Genomic DNA, 18,827 nt, shown 5'->3' with positions numbered 1-18,827 from the left:
CTAAACCACGTGTGGGTGTGGCCAGCGTGATGCATCTGGCCTGTGGGCTGCGAGTTTGACAGTCCTGACTTAAGGCAACACTGATGTCACCTCTTTGGCAAAATTGTACTTCATTGTAAAGACTATACATATTACCTATGCTGAAAGTTATTTTTATAATTTTATAATTTTATAATTATAATTTATAATTTAGGGGGCACAATCTGAGGTAAGTTGGGGGAAAGATCAGAAGCAACATGAGAAAATATGATTTTACTGAAAGAGTAGTAGATGCTTGGAACAAACTTCCAGCAGACGAGGTTGGTAAATCCACAATAACTGAATTTAAACATGCCTGGGATAAACATATATCCATCCTAAAAGAAAATACAGGAAATAGTATACGGGCAGACTAAATGGACCACGAGATATTTTTCTGCTGTCAATCTTTGATGTTTCTATGTTTCTATTTCCAACACCATCACCAACTCAAAAAACCAGAACAACTCAACTGGTTCAAGCTAAGTGTGATCTTTTCTTTAAAGAAGGCTCCAAATTAGAAAGTCTGCTCCTCCATCAAAAGAAATCATGGGATGAAATCAAAAGCATTTCAGTTCCCCTGACTTTTGAAGAATTGCATTCAAAATAGCTTTAATGCAACATAATGAAATATGAAATGAATATCTCATTTGTGATCCAAGTTTGGATTCTTTATGAACGGTATTACATTTTTACAGTGAAAACATATGATTAATCATCTTACCTGATTTAGATTAAGATTGTTCTCAATGCTAAGAGGAATCAGATGTGGGAGCACCTTTCCTGCAAGTTGTTCTTTTGTAATTCCCAGCTTTTTGTGACCAAATGTACATTTGTAAATGCCTGTTATGAAACATTAATAGTTTAGCTATTTATCTTGTTATAATGAATCACAATCATTATATTTTATTTTGAGCACAAGACTAGTTTCAATTAAATAATGGAAACTTTCATTGCAATAATTATCTATATCAATTATATATATGCATACAAACATACCGATAAACTCCCCAGTTTGTCTACATACTTCAAAAGACTAGAAATGGATACATAACATAAAGAACTATTTTAAAAAAAAAAGAATGAGGGAATACCTATTATTTATCTGTAGTTATTTACAAAATCAAGTAATACTGTAGTGAATATGACAAGAATAGAAATTTGGCACGCTTCCAAATTAATCACATTATCTTTAAGTTGTTAATAATTTCCCAAGAGGGTGACTCACTTGCTACAATTAACTAGGTAAAGATGAATATTCTGACACTTTTAATTTCTCAGGTTGTGAGTGTCATATTTACTTTCAGCAACCATGATCTCCTCTAGACAACTGTCTGCCTCTTTGAGAATGAAGATAATTTATGTTTCTAAAGGAGGGGAAATCTATTTTTAAAAATCTCTAAACGTATTCTGCTAGTGTGCTATTAAGAAACAGAAGCTACATGTAATTATTGAAGTCAAGACAAGGAAGACCAAGGAAAATCTCTGCTAGAGCTGTTTCCAAGCTGATTAAGATCTAGAAAATGGAATTCACGGATTACTATTTTAAAAAATGAAAAGTTTGGTTAATTCTAGAATAGCTGACTAGAAATGTTGCTTACATAACAAAGATCTATGTGTTCAAATAGATTTGCTAAAATTGGGAGTTCCTATTTGGTGCTGGCATTAAGTAGATTTAGATTATTCCAGGGGCTTTGAATTGTTTCAGTGTATTGTAAAATTGCCAGTATCAGAAATGACACTGGAGCCCAACTTGCTAATTCTTCTAAGCAAGAGACTGGTCTCTTAAATTATCACTAAAGTTGAGTTCTGAAATACAGTATTTGGCCATATCTCTGAGACAGAATGTAGAGAAGTGTCTTTTGGAATAGCAAAGACTACAAAGTACTAGAATCCTATGGGGTTTTATAGTCAGTGAAGAAAATGAAGCTGGTAACAATGAATCATAAAGAACTTACAGAAAAGTAAGACAAAGACTTTGACATGTACTTTGTAATTCCCAGACTGGTATGTTACTGAAAATTTGCAAGGAAATAATCTATTGTGTATAGCAAGACCTTCCTGAACCAATGAAAGTCTTCAATAAAGAGTGAAAAATCTTCCAGAAAGAAGAAATAGAAGGCTGGCTAGAGGGAATTTTGAAAGTTTTTCTGACTGCCGAATGAAATATTACAAAAAGAGCAAAAAATGGTAGCAAACAAAATCAGAAGGATCTTTTTATTAAAAGAAATAACCTTTACTGGCTGCAGCTGAATTCATCAGATGATTTTATGCACTGATTCAGGTAGGATTTAAAAGTAGGGGGTGGTGGGATAGACTGATTATGCTAATGCAGGCTAAAAGTGAGACAGATACCCAGATAATTTTGAATCTGTAAACAACTACACATAAACATGATTGTGTTTACATCTGCAGCAAGATTTCATGCTTAATTTTGTACAACACAGAGACTGGTGTTAGGTTCTGTTCATTTAGGGATTCACTGAAACTGAAACTTGAACAGGACTGTCAAAACTGTTGCATGCAATTATAAATATATAAACATGTTTTGTATTTCTTTTAATTTGAGGGGATAGGGAAACAAGATGTTGAAGTTGATCATTTTTTCAACAAGATAAAATCAGAGTATCCAGGGGGGAAGCATTTTGAAATTCCCTGATATTTCCCTGACATTTCCCTGTAGCCTGCGATCTAGTTAAGGCTTGGTCGTAGATGACATCATACCAAAGGGCTAAACTGTGGAGAAATATCGGTAGCTGAGGAAGCAAGTTGTTGTCACAGTTATGCTCATTTTTGCTTGACTCTTCCAGGTAGCGCGATCCGTTTTTTAAAAAATGATTTCCCCCTGACTTTTAAACATTTTAATACAGCCCCCCCCCCCCCCGATTTATTCCAATTTTTTTCCACAAATTCCCTGATGATTCCCTGATATTTCCCGATCAACTAATTTCCCTGATAATTCCCTGATTCCCAAGTTTGCTGGACATCCTGAAAATAATATGTTCTTGGGTAGTTAATGTATGTTGATACAGTATTTGAATTTAAAAGAAAATTTTGGGAAACTAAACAAGTTATGCACCTCTGAGCCATATTATAAACATATTGTTTTTTGAATCGGTACACTGAAAGTACTGTAGAAGAATTACAGTACACAACACACACACACAAAAAGTTGTATTACCTAAGATTCCCATAAGGACTGCAGGTTCTTTGGAAGGAATTTGTTGCAAAAAAGGCAGAATATCATCAAGAACAAACCATTTATCCAAATATTCCAAAATTTTTCCCAAGCAGACTAAGGAATTTACACGCACCTAACAAAAAAATTAACAAATCCTCTGAACTTTTATGAATAAAGGAGATTTAGAATGAAATTTCATAAACAAGTTATTTAATAAGGCAAAACCTATGTGCACATTGAATGCAATTCCTATATATCCTTTCCAGACTTAAACAATGTGGGTTTACGTACAGAAAGGAAGGGAAAACCTATTCTTACATGGAAAGCTTCAAAAACAGTATAATTTTAACAATTTGTTGCATGAAAAATATAGTAAAAATTTTGTTTTGTTTTTTAAACTCAGATAGTCTACCTATTACCTAATATGAAGTAGGCAAATTCATTTGTTAATTAAATTATCTTATTGTGGGACTGTTCAGGGAGGTTACAAAAATAAAAAGGAATAAATGGAAAAGAGTATAAACAAACCAGAAGTAAAATAACAGAATAAATAAATAATGAAAAAATAAGAATACATCAATATAACAAAAAAAAATGGATGGGGTGGAGAGCAAAGAACAAGGGAGAGAAATGGAGAATGCCATCAAACCAGCAGTCATTTCAACACCACTACCATCAACAACAACAATAATAATGCTTATTTATAAAATGCATATGCTATACAGACTCTTAATGGCTCAAGATGACTTACAAAAATATTAATCTGTCCTAAATTAGATTTAAATCCAAAATGAAGTGGATCATAACAATTAGTTTCATTTAACAACTACCGTAGCTGTAAAGCTGCTGTTTTGCTCATCAGTTTGCCTAAATATACCATCTGATATCAACTGATAGTTGTTAAAATTAGTCCAAATATATAATAGTTTGAATGATCATTGATAGGATAGATCTTTGGAAATTTTTAGAAGCCAAGGCAGGAAGAAATTCAATATGCAGGTAATGGTGTGAACAAATATAAAAACAATATCCACTTTCCTCAAGAGGCTAATTATGAAACCGACTCAGATAAATGTTATTAAATGGTACAGGAGGCACATTAAAGTACAGCTTCAAGTGACATCCGAAGAAACATGAATTTAAGTAATTTTGTTTTTAATTTAAGTAATTTTGAACTATCATAATAAAGCTTGGACAGATTCTCATGCAGCCAAAAGTACTAAAGAGCAAGTCACCCAATAATTTTAAACAATTCCCTTGGATGATTTCCTGCAGTTAGAGTTAGGGATAAGACCAATGCCTCTGCTCCCTCGGTGCTACAAAATAAAGTGTATATGGATGCTTCATTGTATTCAGAATAATAGAGTTGGAAAGGATCTGGGAGATCTTCTAGTCCAAATCCCTGCTCAAGCAGGAGAGCTATATCATTTTAATGCCTTGCTATTTCATCACTTGTCACCTTTGTTATTAGTATATAAATGAGGTAGCAGTTACTAAAAAGTCAGTGGACTAAGCACTTGGGAAATGTCCAAGTCTCAACCAGTCCACTAAAAGATGTTCAATTAGTACAATGGTATTCATAAATCTCTGGGATGATTTAATCTAATTTGATTCCAACAGCAGGAGGAAGAAATATGTTGTCATAGATTAGTAGTACTGTAATCAGGAAGTAAAATACGATCTAGATATCAGCTTTTCACCCAATCAGCTTTTAATTGTAAGTATTTAGAGCAGCAGATGAATGAAATAGAAAAATGAGAGAAATGGATGTAAATTTGATAATATAATAATCAACTAAAGGATAAGATTAAAGATAAATGGGAAAATTTAATTTATGATTAAGCCATAATCTTTTCGTTAAAAGGCATAGGACTCTACAGTTCAAATTTTGTAGGAAGTAACCATGTTCTGATAATTAATTACTTTAGACCTGAAAAATGTTTATGTAAAAATAAATTTTAATTTAGTCATTGGACTAGCTACATTGACAATTTCAGCAATCCTTAAATTGCTAAATTTTGCTTAATATTTTATACAGAATTTCCTCATATGTAGATATTTAATACAATTTGAGAAACTCTCAACATCTGTTTAATACATATCTGTACATAGTTGGAGCCAATTCCAATATGTGAACATTCAGTGAGAATTGAAAAGTTAAAATAATACAATATGGTTATGTGAAAAGTCCCTATGGTATTAGAAATTCTATACAATTGAGATCCTTTGCATAGAGAATCTAAAAAATGAAATTCTTTTTTAGAGGCATAGATTTTGGAAATAGGGGGCATGATGAGGTAAGGGTAAGACTAAGTGGTAAGCTCCTATTTCACTCTTTAAATATTAGCTACCGGTATATACAATCAAAATATTTTTTGCTAAAAATACAACCCCCACCTCCACTAGAGATCAAGTAATATTGTTTTTTTTTTAAAGCAAAATACAAAACAATTATAAAGAAGTCTGTATTAAAACTTACAGCAAGAGATGAAGTTTGTAAACATACATTTTTAATTCTTGGTATCAATGAATTTTTCATTGACGGATAGTCTATAAGGTTGGCAAATGTAGGAATTATATTTAAACAGAGTTCCTGCAAATAAAAAGACCACAATTGTCAAATAAAAATTGGATAAGATTAGAGTTAACTTTTTGAAAAAGTAATTTTCAAGCCATTGTTTTTAATTTCTGTTCACACTAAATGATTAATATTTTAAGATAAAATGTATACTTAGGTCAAAGGCAGGATGAAGGATGGAGTGTGGGAAGCACAGGTGTGTAAAACATTTTGAAGTTGGATCACTCTCACCTTACCCGAATCACAAAGTTAGTTTGGAACAAGAAGTTCTATTCATTCATGAAATAAGCTGATAGTGAAATAGAACTCGCCATTCCAAATGTGAATGTTCAGAATAGTTTTGCTTTTAAGCCAAATGCTTCCAGTAAAGTTGGAACAGGATGCCCTGACTTTGGAATGCTTTTGTGAAACTAGAACAGACAGCATTTGAAAGTCAGAATGATACATTTAGGATCAGAACTTTTTAACCTTGAAACATTTTACACATTTCTAGAGAAAGGAATATTTATTTGTTCTCATTCCTTTTGACCTGAAAAATGATCAGTTCATATAATAAATGTTGTAAGAAAAAGTGATATTCCAAAATTAAAGAAATGCAAACATTAAACATTCTGCTTCATACTGCTTTTTAAATATTTTATTGCTTTGTAACTTATTCTAAAGACTGATAGAAACAAATAAAAAGAAATAAAGATAGGATAACAGCATTTTTCAAAGATCCCAAATACATTTCAATTATATATACAAAATATATGGTTCTCAGACCTGTATTTGAATTGATGGTGCTTCTAAGGCTCTATAAACCATTGGCAGAACACTATTCTTTATTTCGTCTGGAGGTGTTTTGGTTAGCAGTAGATCCATTTTTTGAAGAAATATGAAGAGAATCTGTTTATGAAATGTAAATTTTAAAAATTACTTTCACTTATTTTGTTAATCACACTAATATTTCAGAATAACTTTCACTGTAACATTTGGTACCAATCTGTATTCGTATGTATGTATGTATGTATGTATGTATGTATGTATGAATAATCAAATATAGTCACTTACCATGTTGCTAGCCTGGAAGCATGGAAAACAAGAGCACCAATTTTAAAATAGAAAGGATCAGTACATACTTATTGGAATGTGTAGCAGAATGCAGTAAATGTACAAAATGCAAAATACTAGACTTCAAAACTAAGTCTGCTCATCTGGCATAAATCTATTCCAGGGAATTCCATCTAGGACTCTGAAATAAACTATGGCTGGAACTCTATAGACTGAATACATTTTATGAAAGTATAACAGCTCTATCGTTCCTTTTCAGCATGTCAGTGTAATCTGACTTTAAGGCACACATTTTTGTCAATATTTAATGAGAAATACAAAGTGCTCAATAATAGGAAACAAGAATAACATATAAGATACAAATGTACCTGGACTGGTTCCTGTTGTCTAAAGACAGGGCTGAGGTCAGGTAGAATTAGTTTAATGTATTCTTCTTTGGTACATTCCTCCGCAATGAGCAGAACATTAGGCAGAACAAAAGGTACCATGTCTGGATTTACAAATTCAGATGTTAAGCAAGGCAAAATTCTTTGCACTACAACACGCTGAAAGAAAATAGATACCTTACTTTTCAAAGATACAGTAAGATTTATATGATTAAGCTTAAATATTACAAATAAAAATGCAGTATTTTCGAAAATAATTTTATAACTGGTGCATCCTATAACCCGCTTTTGGTAAAACAAGTGAAATCGGCAACATTTATCAATCCCGAAAGGAAGTCAATACAATTCACATTTCATTTACAATATACAGCATCGTGCAGGCATTTCTTATGATATTTGGATGTTGCTAACCTTAGGTAGTTTTGGTAAAACTTTTGGCAGCCCTTTGAAAAACTGTGACTTTTGAAGATTATCCCTTTGGAATAAAGAATCAAAGTACTGTAATGTCATAGCCCCAACATCATCGAAGAATGGTATCTAAAAAAAGATAAGGAAGGAATATTTAATGATAAATATCTTATATATTTGGCTTATCAAAAGTACAATAGCATTCCATTTTAATTAAGGTTAACAGGTTATTTTATGAATAGTCTTGAATGTCTGGGAGTAGGACAGTATACAATTTAATAATGAATAAATTAAATTAAATTAAAATTAAAAAATAAAGATAAAAATCGAACATCAAATAGACATTTTTTTTAATGTATTCCGTAAGTATCACTTATTTTCTAGGCAACTACAAATAGTCTCTAAAAAGGTATTTTGCCAAAAAAAAATCAGGAAATTACTGAGCACTGGCTCTGCTAATAAGAGAAATGTAATCACTTACATTCTAATATCCCATAAACCAGAGTGTTCTAACAGAACAGTTTAAAACTCTATATTCATTTTTTAGATTTTAGATTTTATACTGCTTCACAGTGCTTTACAGTCTTCTCTAAGCGGTTTACAGAGAGTAAGCATATTTCCCCCAACAATCTGGGTCGTTTTACCAACCTTGGAAGGCTGAGTCAACCTTGAGCCTACTGCCACTGTTATAACAATTGAAGACTAGCCTTATGTTCCGCAGTTATTTCTGTTTACTCACTTTAGTCATTTGGTCCGCATCTGGTCTGACTGCAGGAGTGACATTTAACAAGAGTTTCACGTGTTCACGGACATCGTCTGGGATGTTCTGAAGATTACTGGAGTTCAACCGACTGAGCTGTACAGAACACATGCAATCCATTATTCACAACAAAATATCCCTGCCTGTAATATGTGTTATATAAAAATCTTTTTGTTTAGAATTTCACCACATACAATATACACTTTCATGTCCACAAATCAAGTCTAATATCTGAAAGCAGCCATTATAAATCAATAGAGGTAGTCCTGGAAATACAACCATAATGGAGCCTGCCCTTTACTGCTGCATGTCAGTGACCTTTAAGCGAAATAGCCTCCCTTGTCTCTCTGATGCAGCTATAAACAAAGCTGAAGGTTATTAAATAGAGCACAAGGTGCCTCAGGTAGAGGAGGTTCTGGGAGGCCTAGGTAGGCATGGGATCATCTGCCCTTTACCTCCCATGGCTACCCAAACCTCCTGAGGCAACCCATATCAGCATACTTCCCACCCACCCAGCAAGGGAAATCAAGCTAGCTGGAACTTGAAACCTCCAGCTGCCTTTCCATCCAGCAAGGATGGGGAGATCAGGCTGATGAGTGTTTGCAATCTCCAACATGCAAAGGGAGATCAATCCATCCAGACCTTGCAAACCTCAATTGAACAAGGGGAGATGCCACCCAAGGACGTGCAGGACTCTTGCTTGCTCAGCAGTGTCCAACTTACCTTTTTGTTTTTTGCCTCTTCAGAAAGAGATGCCTGGCCCAGTATAGCATCAGTTTTCTATAACCCCAGACTCGGGGCAAACTCATGCCATTTTGCAACAGGTCCTATTCTCACAATACTGTAGTTTTGTTTTAAGGAGGCTCCACTTTTTAAAGAGACTCTATTTATTTGTGGAGCTTCCTTAAAGAGTTGCAAGAATAACACCTGCTTTGCCAGGAGGCTACGTCTGTAAGGAAGCTGATCTGGGTGCCTCTCTCAGAAACTGCAAAAAACGGAAAGGTGAGTATTGCTGGGCTGTAAAGCATGCTGAGTCGTGAAAGTTCTTGAGTGGGAAGGAAGCTGTCGAGCACAGAACAGCCGATCTCCTCTTGCTTGTTCACTGAGAAGATTGCTAGTGACAGCTTCCAAACTCCAGTTGACTTGCATCCACTTACAGTCAGCCTGATTTCCCCTGGGTGCATGAGTAGCTGCAGGGATCCAGCAGGGTGGATGAATGCTGCACCATCCCTGCACTCAGCCTTAAGGGCAAATGACTGCACGGGGTGCTGCAGCAATCGTAACTTTGAAACCAGGTTATAAGTAACTTTTGGAGAGTCTGTTGTACATGTAAGGTTGCTAAACAACCAGTCATAAGTTGAGGACTACCTGTATTTGAAAATACATGTTAATAGATTTAAATGTACCTGATCCAGCTGTCTGCTGAAGCTTTTATATATATCTTGCTTGTTGACTTCAAAAATTGGCTTCCCATTATTAAATATAGCATATATAACTGCCCCTAGAGAATACATGTCACTAGCTGTTTCACAGCTTACTGAAAGGATGTATTCTGGGGCCAAATACTGAGGATTTGGAAGACACAAAGTTGGTAAATTTGGATCCCATTCTTTAGAAGAGAATTTGGGCTGCAATAAGAAGTGTAATGAAGTCATATATTTTGAAACAATAAAATGTATTACTCTAGCCAAGTAATATTAACTTTCAAAAATACTATATTACGTGAAAAAAGCAAAAAAATTCTTCATAATATATATATTATCTTACTTAAATTTAGGGTTGTTAGATACCTAATGGTTGAGAGAGAATAAGCTTCAACCACGGCAAGATCAAGTTGCTGTGGGTTTTAAGCAGAGGTGGGCTCCAACCTACCTCACTGTCGGCTCCTTCCCACACCTAATGGACACGCATGCACATATGCACAGTAACAAAAAATCTCCCCCCCAAACCAACAACAAAGCCAAAAAATAAATGCCGACCGCATGCACAATGCTGGAACTCAGCTTCTGCGCATGGTCAGAAAGGATTCTTTTAAAAATAGATGGTGTCACCCAGGGACTGGCACCAACTGATCCAGTTCGGTGATGTCATCCTAATATCACCAGCGGGTTGCTACTGATTCGAGTGAACCGGTCCAAACCTGGAGCAACCTACCCCTGGTTTTAAGGCCCCCTTACTCTGGGGGTTTGCTATCCTTGACTCTGTATATTGGGGAATCCTCTTGGACTCTTAGGTCCTGCTTGAAGAACAGGTGACAGCCATGGCCAGTGGGGCATTTGTACAGATTTGCCTTATACATCAATTGTGGGCATTTCTAGATTATAGTGACTCATGCCTTACTCACTAATGTTGACTCATGCCTTACTCACTTCCCAACTGGATTATTGAATGCATTTTATATGCCCTTGGAAAATACTTAGAAGCTGCAACTGGTTCAGGATTTGGTGGTGCAGGTAGTGTTAGGTATTTCCTGTTATGACTATAATACCAGTGTTCTATGAGCTGCCCTAGCAAAAGATTGCCTTTATCTATAAATTATCTCCACGGCATATGAGAGGAAACCTGTAGGACTGTCATCTTCTCTCTCTTTTTTTTTTGACTCATCAGACAGATAGATTTGCTCCATGTCCTATCAAACAATACCATCTTGCAATAGTGGTGAATATAGAAACATAGAAGACTGATGGCAGAAAAAGACCTCATGGTCCATCTAGTCTGCCCTTATACTATTTCTTGTATTTTTATCTTAGGATGGATATATGTTTATCCCAGGCATGTCAGAAATCACTACCCCTGTCTGTCATCACCCAATCCTCTTAGCCTTTCATCAGCCAATGAAAACCTGGCTGCTTCCCCAGGCATTTTGGATAGATGAATTGTTACTACTGATTGTGACTGAGGCTATTGTTTATAAATAATATAAAATAAATGAATAAATAACTAGCCTGTCCTTCATAACTTCCTCAAAAATCCATAAAATCTTATTTTGTACTAAAAGGTACAGATGACAAATCTTATACAAAATTTCCATCTATGATAATATTATGTGTTTGTCCACCTGGTAAAGTCACATATTAACTCTTTGTAAACTTTAGAAACTTTAAAATCAGCTAAGTATTAGATTCTTATTTTTTTCAGCTGGGCTTCAGTTAAGAAAAATAACACATTAAACAATTTATTACCTCTTGTTCAGATGGATTTATTGATTGAATGCAGAAGTCAAATCCCATAATCTTCCATGCACCACTTTTATTCAAAATTATGTTTTCAGGAGTAAGGTTACCGTGTACCATTTTCACGCCACTGTGTAGAAATGACAAGCCTTCTGAAACCTGTTGGATAGGACAAGTTATATTCTTGTGATAATGTCTTTCCCCCCCCAGTTTTCTGGAACTTACTTATTATGATGGATTATATATTTGCTTGCAACCACTATCTCAATACTCCACACAATGTAACCAAGACATACTTGCTCATCCAATCAATTAGAATTAGGTCTTTAAGCCCTTCTTATTTGTGAGAAATTTGTGCACAATTTACACAATAACAACTATTCTAGAACACAGAGAGTAGGATGCAAATGACCAAGATATCTGAACAAGAAAATTTTTTAACAATCGAAAGCGTCTGAGGACTGAAATGTTTAATTATCTAAAATGTGTGAATTCACTTGCAGATTATTTTACAACATGCAAGGAATTGATGTACAAATGTATTATAATTTTTATTGTAAACAGTACTTCTATTGTTTTCTTTCTGTAGAAGGAAAATAATATGAACTAAGTGCCTCCTTTATATATGGAATACATTAAGGTGTTCAAAAATAGACCACAGCATGCAAAATGTCGCAAGATCCATTTCTTCAAATATGTTTACTTTCATATCTTTAGTCATGAATAGTCTTCCTGCCTTCAGGTCTGGTAAAATTAGAATACGTCTGCTCATTTATAAACAAACATACACAATTGTGAATGGATTACAATTATGATTTATCATAATTGATGTAAGTTATAAGTCAATGTATACCTGAAGTAAGCCATATTTCGTTTCCACATCATACAAGTTATATTCTTTGATGTCAGATGGTATGGGTGAAGGAAGATTCTCCCAGTTACCCAGTATATTAGCCAAACTTGCACTAACTGGTTCTGTACAAAATGCTAGACAATCTCTAAAAAAACAAAAACAAACACAAAAAAAAAACCAAGGATAGTATTACTAAACACTCCAAGCATTCAATTTTTAAAAAAAGATAAAGGTAGTTTATAGGTTGCATAGCAAACTGGCATCTGGAAAATTCACAGGACACCACAAGTGAATACAAGTATATTTCAATTAAAAATCCTAACAGTACGTGCCAAAATCCCAACTACAAAAATCACTATTATTTTGCAAGAATCAATACCAGTTAAAATCCTTTAAAGGTTCTCAGAATTTCTGGAAGAAGAAAATGAAATGAAACTTCTGAATATTTTAAATAGATTCATTTGATTTTTTTTCTTATAAGACTCACATTCAGAATGCAAACTGAATTCAATGCATGAATTTCATCACCCATTATATCCAGGGTATAAAATATTTGAAAAGTATTTACAATATGAGTATAAATTGTAAACCCTTGCTTTATTTAGAAATCAGGTTTTTACAATTCTGTACTCTATACTGTACTGCACTTTGGTCATCAGTTTTTAAAACTCATTGGAATCCAATTATTAGATTGTTTTGATTTTGAATCTATTGTTACTTTAGTGTCAGAAATTTTTACCGGGATTCTTCTAGTGGATGCTGCACTGTTAGCAGTCGAGGATGTCGAAGTCTTGTCAACTGCTGAACTCCGCGTTTTAAGCAATCAATAATTTGATCCTTCTCAAATTTCTGATATTTATCCATAAGTTTTTTATCAAATACAAAGACTGCCACTTCCTAAACATAAGGTATACAAAGGTAGTTAATGAACCATTTATATTTTATGTGTATCTTACTAAAGAAAACTACTTTACTTTAAAATAATTCTTCTTGATGCCTTTTAATTGAAAACAAGTCATATCACCATTATAAGAGAATTGCCATCTTGTACAGGTGGTCTTCGACTTAATGTTTGAATATTACTTAGTATGTGGGGAAAAAAAATTTAAAGGTAAAGTTAGAACCACAAAATAATTACTAATTAAAAATTATATGTAACACGAAGCAGTGTTCCCTCTAATTTTTTGGGGGGTGGGCGGAAAAGTATAGTGTCTGAGCGGCAGTCCCTTCGGGACTAGGCGGCACAGAAATATTAATTAAATAAATAAACAAACAAACAAACAAACAAAAAACCCACCCTGTTTTGCCTCAGAGAATTTCAAAATAAAATACTGTACTGTGTGTCTGTAACAGTGAGCTCATAATAGGGCAACTCTATCAATATCAAAATGCCACTTAAATAGTTGAGCTAGTTTCAAACTAGATTTTGATTTTCTTTCTCTCTTCCTTACTCCCATTCTTTTTCTTTCTCTTTTCCTTCCTCTCTGTTTCTCTCTCTTCCTCTCTTCCTCTCTCTCTCCTTCCCTCTCACTCTTTCCCTCTCGGCTTCTGGGCAGGTTTGGAAAACTCTGAGTTGATGATGATTTTTAAGTGAGCGATTGCTCACTGCTCAGCTTAGAGGGAACTATGACACGAAGTATCTTATTTATAAATCTATCAAACTCATACATAATCACTCTCACCTACCAATATTTCTGACAACAACCCTAATTTGGACTGGAATTTCTATCACCAGTCATTAGGTGATCATTTTGATAATGTGATCAAGGCGGTGTGGCAACAACTGGAATTATCACAGGATTAATGCAATAACCCCACCACACTAAAGTAAAGATATATTCAAGTTGTTTTATCGATATCTGAATACTCAATAACAATATAAGCGCACATTTGAGATAGATTAGTATAGACTTCACATATCTACTTACAGATTGAAAGCTAAGAAGTTATAGTATGTATTTAATTCTCTTTAGTTTTCTTGTAACTTTTAAATATTGAGACATTTTAGAAACCTAAACAGGAACATATATGAGCATCACTTCCACAAATATAATAATGTTGAGCATAATCAACATCTTTTATTCAGTGATTATAAGCTACATACTCTCTTTCGATTGTGATTATATGGATTTTGTTCTCAAAACCTTACCTGTTTTGTTGACTTTTTAAAGCCATTAAAAATTTTCCAAGCAAGTTTGTTGCCACCACTAGCAATGTGGCGACCAACATCAAATTCCCTGGTTACAGGATTTCCCATGACTGCACTTGTGACATCTGCAGTCACTTTTGTAACAGTGCTCTTCAATTTATTTAGCATCAACTCCATTGTTATGTTCTGCAGTTTTTTTACCTATAAAGTAAATAATTATTAAAATTGGAACTAGAATGCTACTACTTGGATATCAATATTGACTTGTGATGAGTGGCAAACAATTTTAATAAATAAGTAAATTTGATAAATGAATAAATATACATTCTCAAGAAATCAATTAACTGCATTTCTTTTAATAAGGTGTGTACATGGAACTGAAACAACGTTGTTTGCTGTTGTAGCTAATATACAGTGGGACACTGATGGGAATTTTTCACACTCTTAATTCTGCTACATCTCACAGCAGCTAAATACAGGACCATTTTATTATTTGGGTCACTTGGGGGAGTTGATTAAAGGCACTATTTGGCAGTGGTTCTGTTCCTTGTTGAGGGGCAAACTTATATGGTATTAGTGGACAAAACTGAATCTTTGAATAGTGTGGTATGATGTACCTCAGGGTACAGTTTCTCTATTTCTTTTAAACACCTACATAAAGCTGCACTGAGGTCATTGTTTGGGGATTTTATGTTATGATGATGATGAATCTCAATCCTAAACCACATCGGTCAAGATACAGTCTTGACCGAGTACATTCAGGCAGTATATGTGAATCCTACAAGATACACCAGTCCAAGAAACAGATGCCACATAGACCTAAAACTACTTTCATTGAGATTACCGGTAACTACTGCAACATAATTTTGCAAGTGTGAATATGGTTGTCCTCCTCCTCCTTCTTAATGTATGAATTAAGATGGTGCCTATCTAAGACGGTTTTTTCTACTCCTCCTCCTTCATCTGGCTTTCTGCAAAGTTTATCAGATTGTTCCTTTAGTAATAAATCTTCTTCGGTCAACATTTTCTTTAATGTATGACTGAATGAAGTTGAACAGATTCACACTTAATGCTAAGAAAATGAAACAGTTACAGAATTTTCTATATTCATGATTGTTCCATTTACTGCTCTCAAAGATGTGGTAATGTTGCCAAAGAGCAGACATGCAATCTGGGGGTTCTCCTTGACATATGATTCCTGAAAGGACAGGTGGGGCTGTGATTAGAAAGCCTGGTTATCTGACAACATTCACCTGATGATTGATATTTTGATATACTGTAGTAGAAATTGGAATGTTATATTAGTTTTGAAAAAATATTTGATATTTTTCATATTACTTTTATGGCCTAAAAGGATGTTTCTACTATAACACAGGCAATGAGGGCTGGTCCTTTGCTGTTTCCAGGGCAGCCCCGCGGGCCAGATCTAAACAGCCCATGGGCCGAATCTAGCCCCTGGCCCGTGAGTTTGACACCCCTGCTCTAGATTATTAGTTTAAGGACAAAATTATTACCCATGTTTCGCCCCCCTTTTAGATTTTCTTTCTTGGCAGCATAACCACTCTTTCCCCCATCTCTGCTTTTTTAATGTTTGTGCTGTACCTTTTTGTTATTTTACTATCTATGTGTGTGTGGGTTTTTAGATCCTTTGGGCAGTTCTGGTTGGACTATCAGCTGTGACTTTTCCAGAGGAAAAGACAATGAAGATGCCAGGCTAATTTTTTTCTTTCCAAACAGGTTACCCAAAAACTGCTTTATGTGTGACTTAGGGAGATGACATATCTGTGAAAATAACTTGAATTTACCCTTTTAAACTGAGAAGAGAACAACCAAAATATAAATTTGTAACAAGGTGTTTAATTATCCCTAATCACACATAAATGCATATGATTTCAGCTCATCATAACAGCAAAAGCAAATTTGGGAATAATTGCCCTGCTTTTTTAAGCCTGGAAGTAAGTATTTCAACTCCATTACTTTCAATGTAAAGTTTGCTAAATATACTTTTGACTGGAACATCAGTAGCATTTCGGATATATGTTAAGGGCAGCAATTTCTATTTAACTGCTCCCATAGCTCACAAGAAATTACTTTCAGTGAGTTGTCAGAAAAAAAGGTTCATAAGACCCAGGACACATTAAAAAGAGTAAAAAATTTAATTTTCTGTGAAGCAGTACTCTTCAAAACAGGGCAATCCCATTAAGTGTTTTGGCTGAGATTTCCCAAGCCAGTTTTCTCTCACAATAAGTGGCCAATTAAAACATGAGATATACTCAGCCCATATTACTTTTATGCTCAGTTTGGTATTTCAATAAATGTGCTTTTAAATGTGCTGTAATATCATTTACATTGTTCATTAAAAAAAAGATTAATCAACTCTGGGATCACTTTGGAGAAGGGTTGCATACAAATCAAATCAATCAATCAATCAATCAATCAATCAAAATAAAAGTGCTTCTATTCTTTTTTTAAACGTTGGTATTTTTTGAGATGTCAGACCGGGTTAATGTTTTAAATGGAGGAAAATGCAGTTTTACTGATTTCAACCTATGACAGAAACATTTTTGAGAAAAAGCATCATTAAAGATCTTAATGAGAAAAATCGATGAATTAACTCTGGGATCACTTCAGAGCAAAAGCGTTTCTATTCTTTTCTTTTTTTAAAAAAAAAAACGTTGGTATTTTTTGAGATGTCAGAATAGCAGCCCATTCTTTTCGGATTAAGTGAAACGCCTAAAACAGAGAGGAGATATTCACCGTGTAAGCAGGAGGAGGTTGAAGCAGCCCTTTCTCTTAACCGGAAGAGCCTGTTAGTTAAGAAGCTTGTTTTTATTACTCGTTTTTTTCTCCCGCCACGTCGCTCTCCCCGACAGATCGAGAAAAAAACACCACAGCAGAAAACACGGCGGAGAGGAATAACGTCACCCGACTCCCCTGTCCCTGCCTGCCTAGTATTTACACCCTTCGGGCCCTCCATGCGATATACGGAGGGCCCTTTCCCCGCTCCGAGATTTTTAAAGGCCACTCTTCGGCACCGGAGAGCCGAAGGCCGCCCTCAACCCGGCTCACCTCTCCCTGAAGAAACGGTCCAGGCCCACCGTGGGGCGTGGTTGACCCAAAAGCGCAGACCAGGCTCCTCGGCTACGCCATGGCGACCACCACAGCCGCCCAAACCTGACCCGGCTGCTCCTTCCCCTTTCTTTCTTTCTTTTTTCTCAGCTGCTTCCGTCGCCTGCCTCTCCGGTTGTCACTGCGAGAGAAACAGGGCCGGAAGTTGTGCCGGAGGAAGCTCCGCCCACCGCTTGCGCTGCCAACGGTAGTTTCGGTGTCGCTTGATTGTCTGTGGAAGCGGTGGGCTTTTGGAGGGAGGTGCACGTTCCGTCCGCCGGGCGAGCGTTCCTCAGGAGTGCCTCAGCTGAAGCTTTCGAAGACGCTGCAACTTCCCTTTCGGTTTTGGGCTCTTCTCTCAACGGGAAGGCTGACTTCACCTATGCACCAGACACAAATTTCTTCTGTGGCCAATCACACTTGGCCAATAAAGAATTCTATGGATCTTGTAATATAGGGCTGGAGTCTCCAAGCTTGGAAACTTTAAGCCTAGTGGACTTCAACTCCCAGAATTCCCCAACTGGCTAGGGAATTCTGGGAGTTGAAGTCAGTGAAGGGCTGCAAAAAAATTTACACTGGATGTGGCTTATTTTGTGGGAGTGGCATGCTGGCCATGTGACCAGGTGAGAGTATACAGTATTAGTATATTGCATGAGGAGTGATACACGTAATCCTCAATTTAGAATAGTTCATTTTATGACCAGTTACAACGGCACTGAAAAAAATGAGTGATGATCATTTTCACATTTGCAGCATCCTTGTGGTCACATGATCAAAACTCAGGTGCTTGGCAACTGGTTCAAATTTATGACCCTTGCAGTGTCCTGGGATTATGTGATTGCCTTTTGCAACTTTGTAACAAGCAAGATCAATCGGGAAGCCAGATTCACTTAAGAACCAGGTTAGGTTCATTTAACTGTTGCAAGAAATGTCGTAAAATGGGGTGAAACTCCTTAACTCTCTCACTTAGCAATATAAATTTTGTGCTCAATTGTTGTAAGTTGAGGACTACCAGTACTTCATTGAATAAACAGCAATGTATGAATTGTGAGTATACAAACGAACTGGGAAAGCAAATTATATATTATTAATTCATTACACACATTACGTTTACATACTGCATACATGATGAAATTACATAAATGCATACACAGTTATCA

General features: G+C 35.4%; 1 protein-coding gene across 1 annotated transcript in view; it reads right to left on the bottom strand.

Moving 5' to 3' along the window:
* SCYL2 (SCY1 like pseudokinase 2) overlaps window positions 1-18,035 on the bottom strand; it is a 31,486-nt gene extending 13,451 nt beyond the window's left edge. Inside the window, exons 1-13 of the mRNA XM_070755914.1 lie at window positions 17,629-18,035; window positions 14,560-14,760; window positions 13,150-13,307; window positions 12,411-12,555; window positions 11,567-11,716; window positions 9,791-10,012; window positions 8,364-8,480; window positions 7,628-7,753; window positions 7,199-7,375; window positions 6,543-6,665; window positions 5,679-5,792; window positions 3,200-3,332; window positions 743-861 (exon numbers count right to left, since the gene is read on the bottom strand). Coding sequence (XP_070612015.1) covers window positions 743-861; window positions 3,200-3,332; window positions 5,679-5,792; window positions 6,543-6,665; window positions 7,199-7,375; window positions 7,628-7,753; window positions 8,364-8,480; window positions 9,791-10,012; window positions 11,567-11,716; window positions 12,411-12,555; window positions 13,150-13,307; window positions 14,560-14,736 — 1,761 coding nt within the window. The 5' untranslated portion in view covers window positions 14,737-14,760; window positions 17,629-18,035. The remainder of the gene's footprint in view (window positions 1-742; window positions 862-3,199; window positions 3,333-5,678; window positions 5,793-6,542; window positions 6,666-7,198; window positions 7,376-7,627; window positions 7,754-8,363; window positions 8,481-9,790; window positions 10,013-11,566; window positions 11,717-12,410; window positions 12,556-13,149; window positions 13,308-14,559; window positions 14,761-17,628) is intronic.
* Window positions 18,036-18,827: the final 792 nt, after the last annotated feature.

Source organism: Erythrolamprus reginae, chromosome 6, assembly GCF_031021105.1.
Source record: "Erythrolamprus reginae isolate rEryReg1 chromosome 6, rEryReg1.hap1, whole genome shotgun sequence".
Classification (NCBI taxonomy): Eukaryota; Metazoa; Chordata; class Lepidosauria; order Squamata; family Dipsadidae; genus Erythrolamprus; species Erythrolamprus reginae.
Note: the sequence above shows the minus strand (reverse complement) of the source record. Positions and strands in the feature narration are given on the sequence as shown.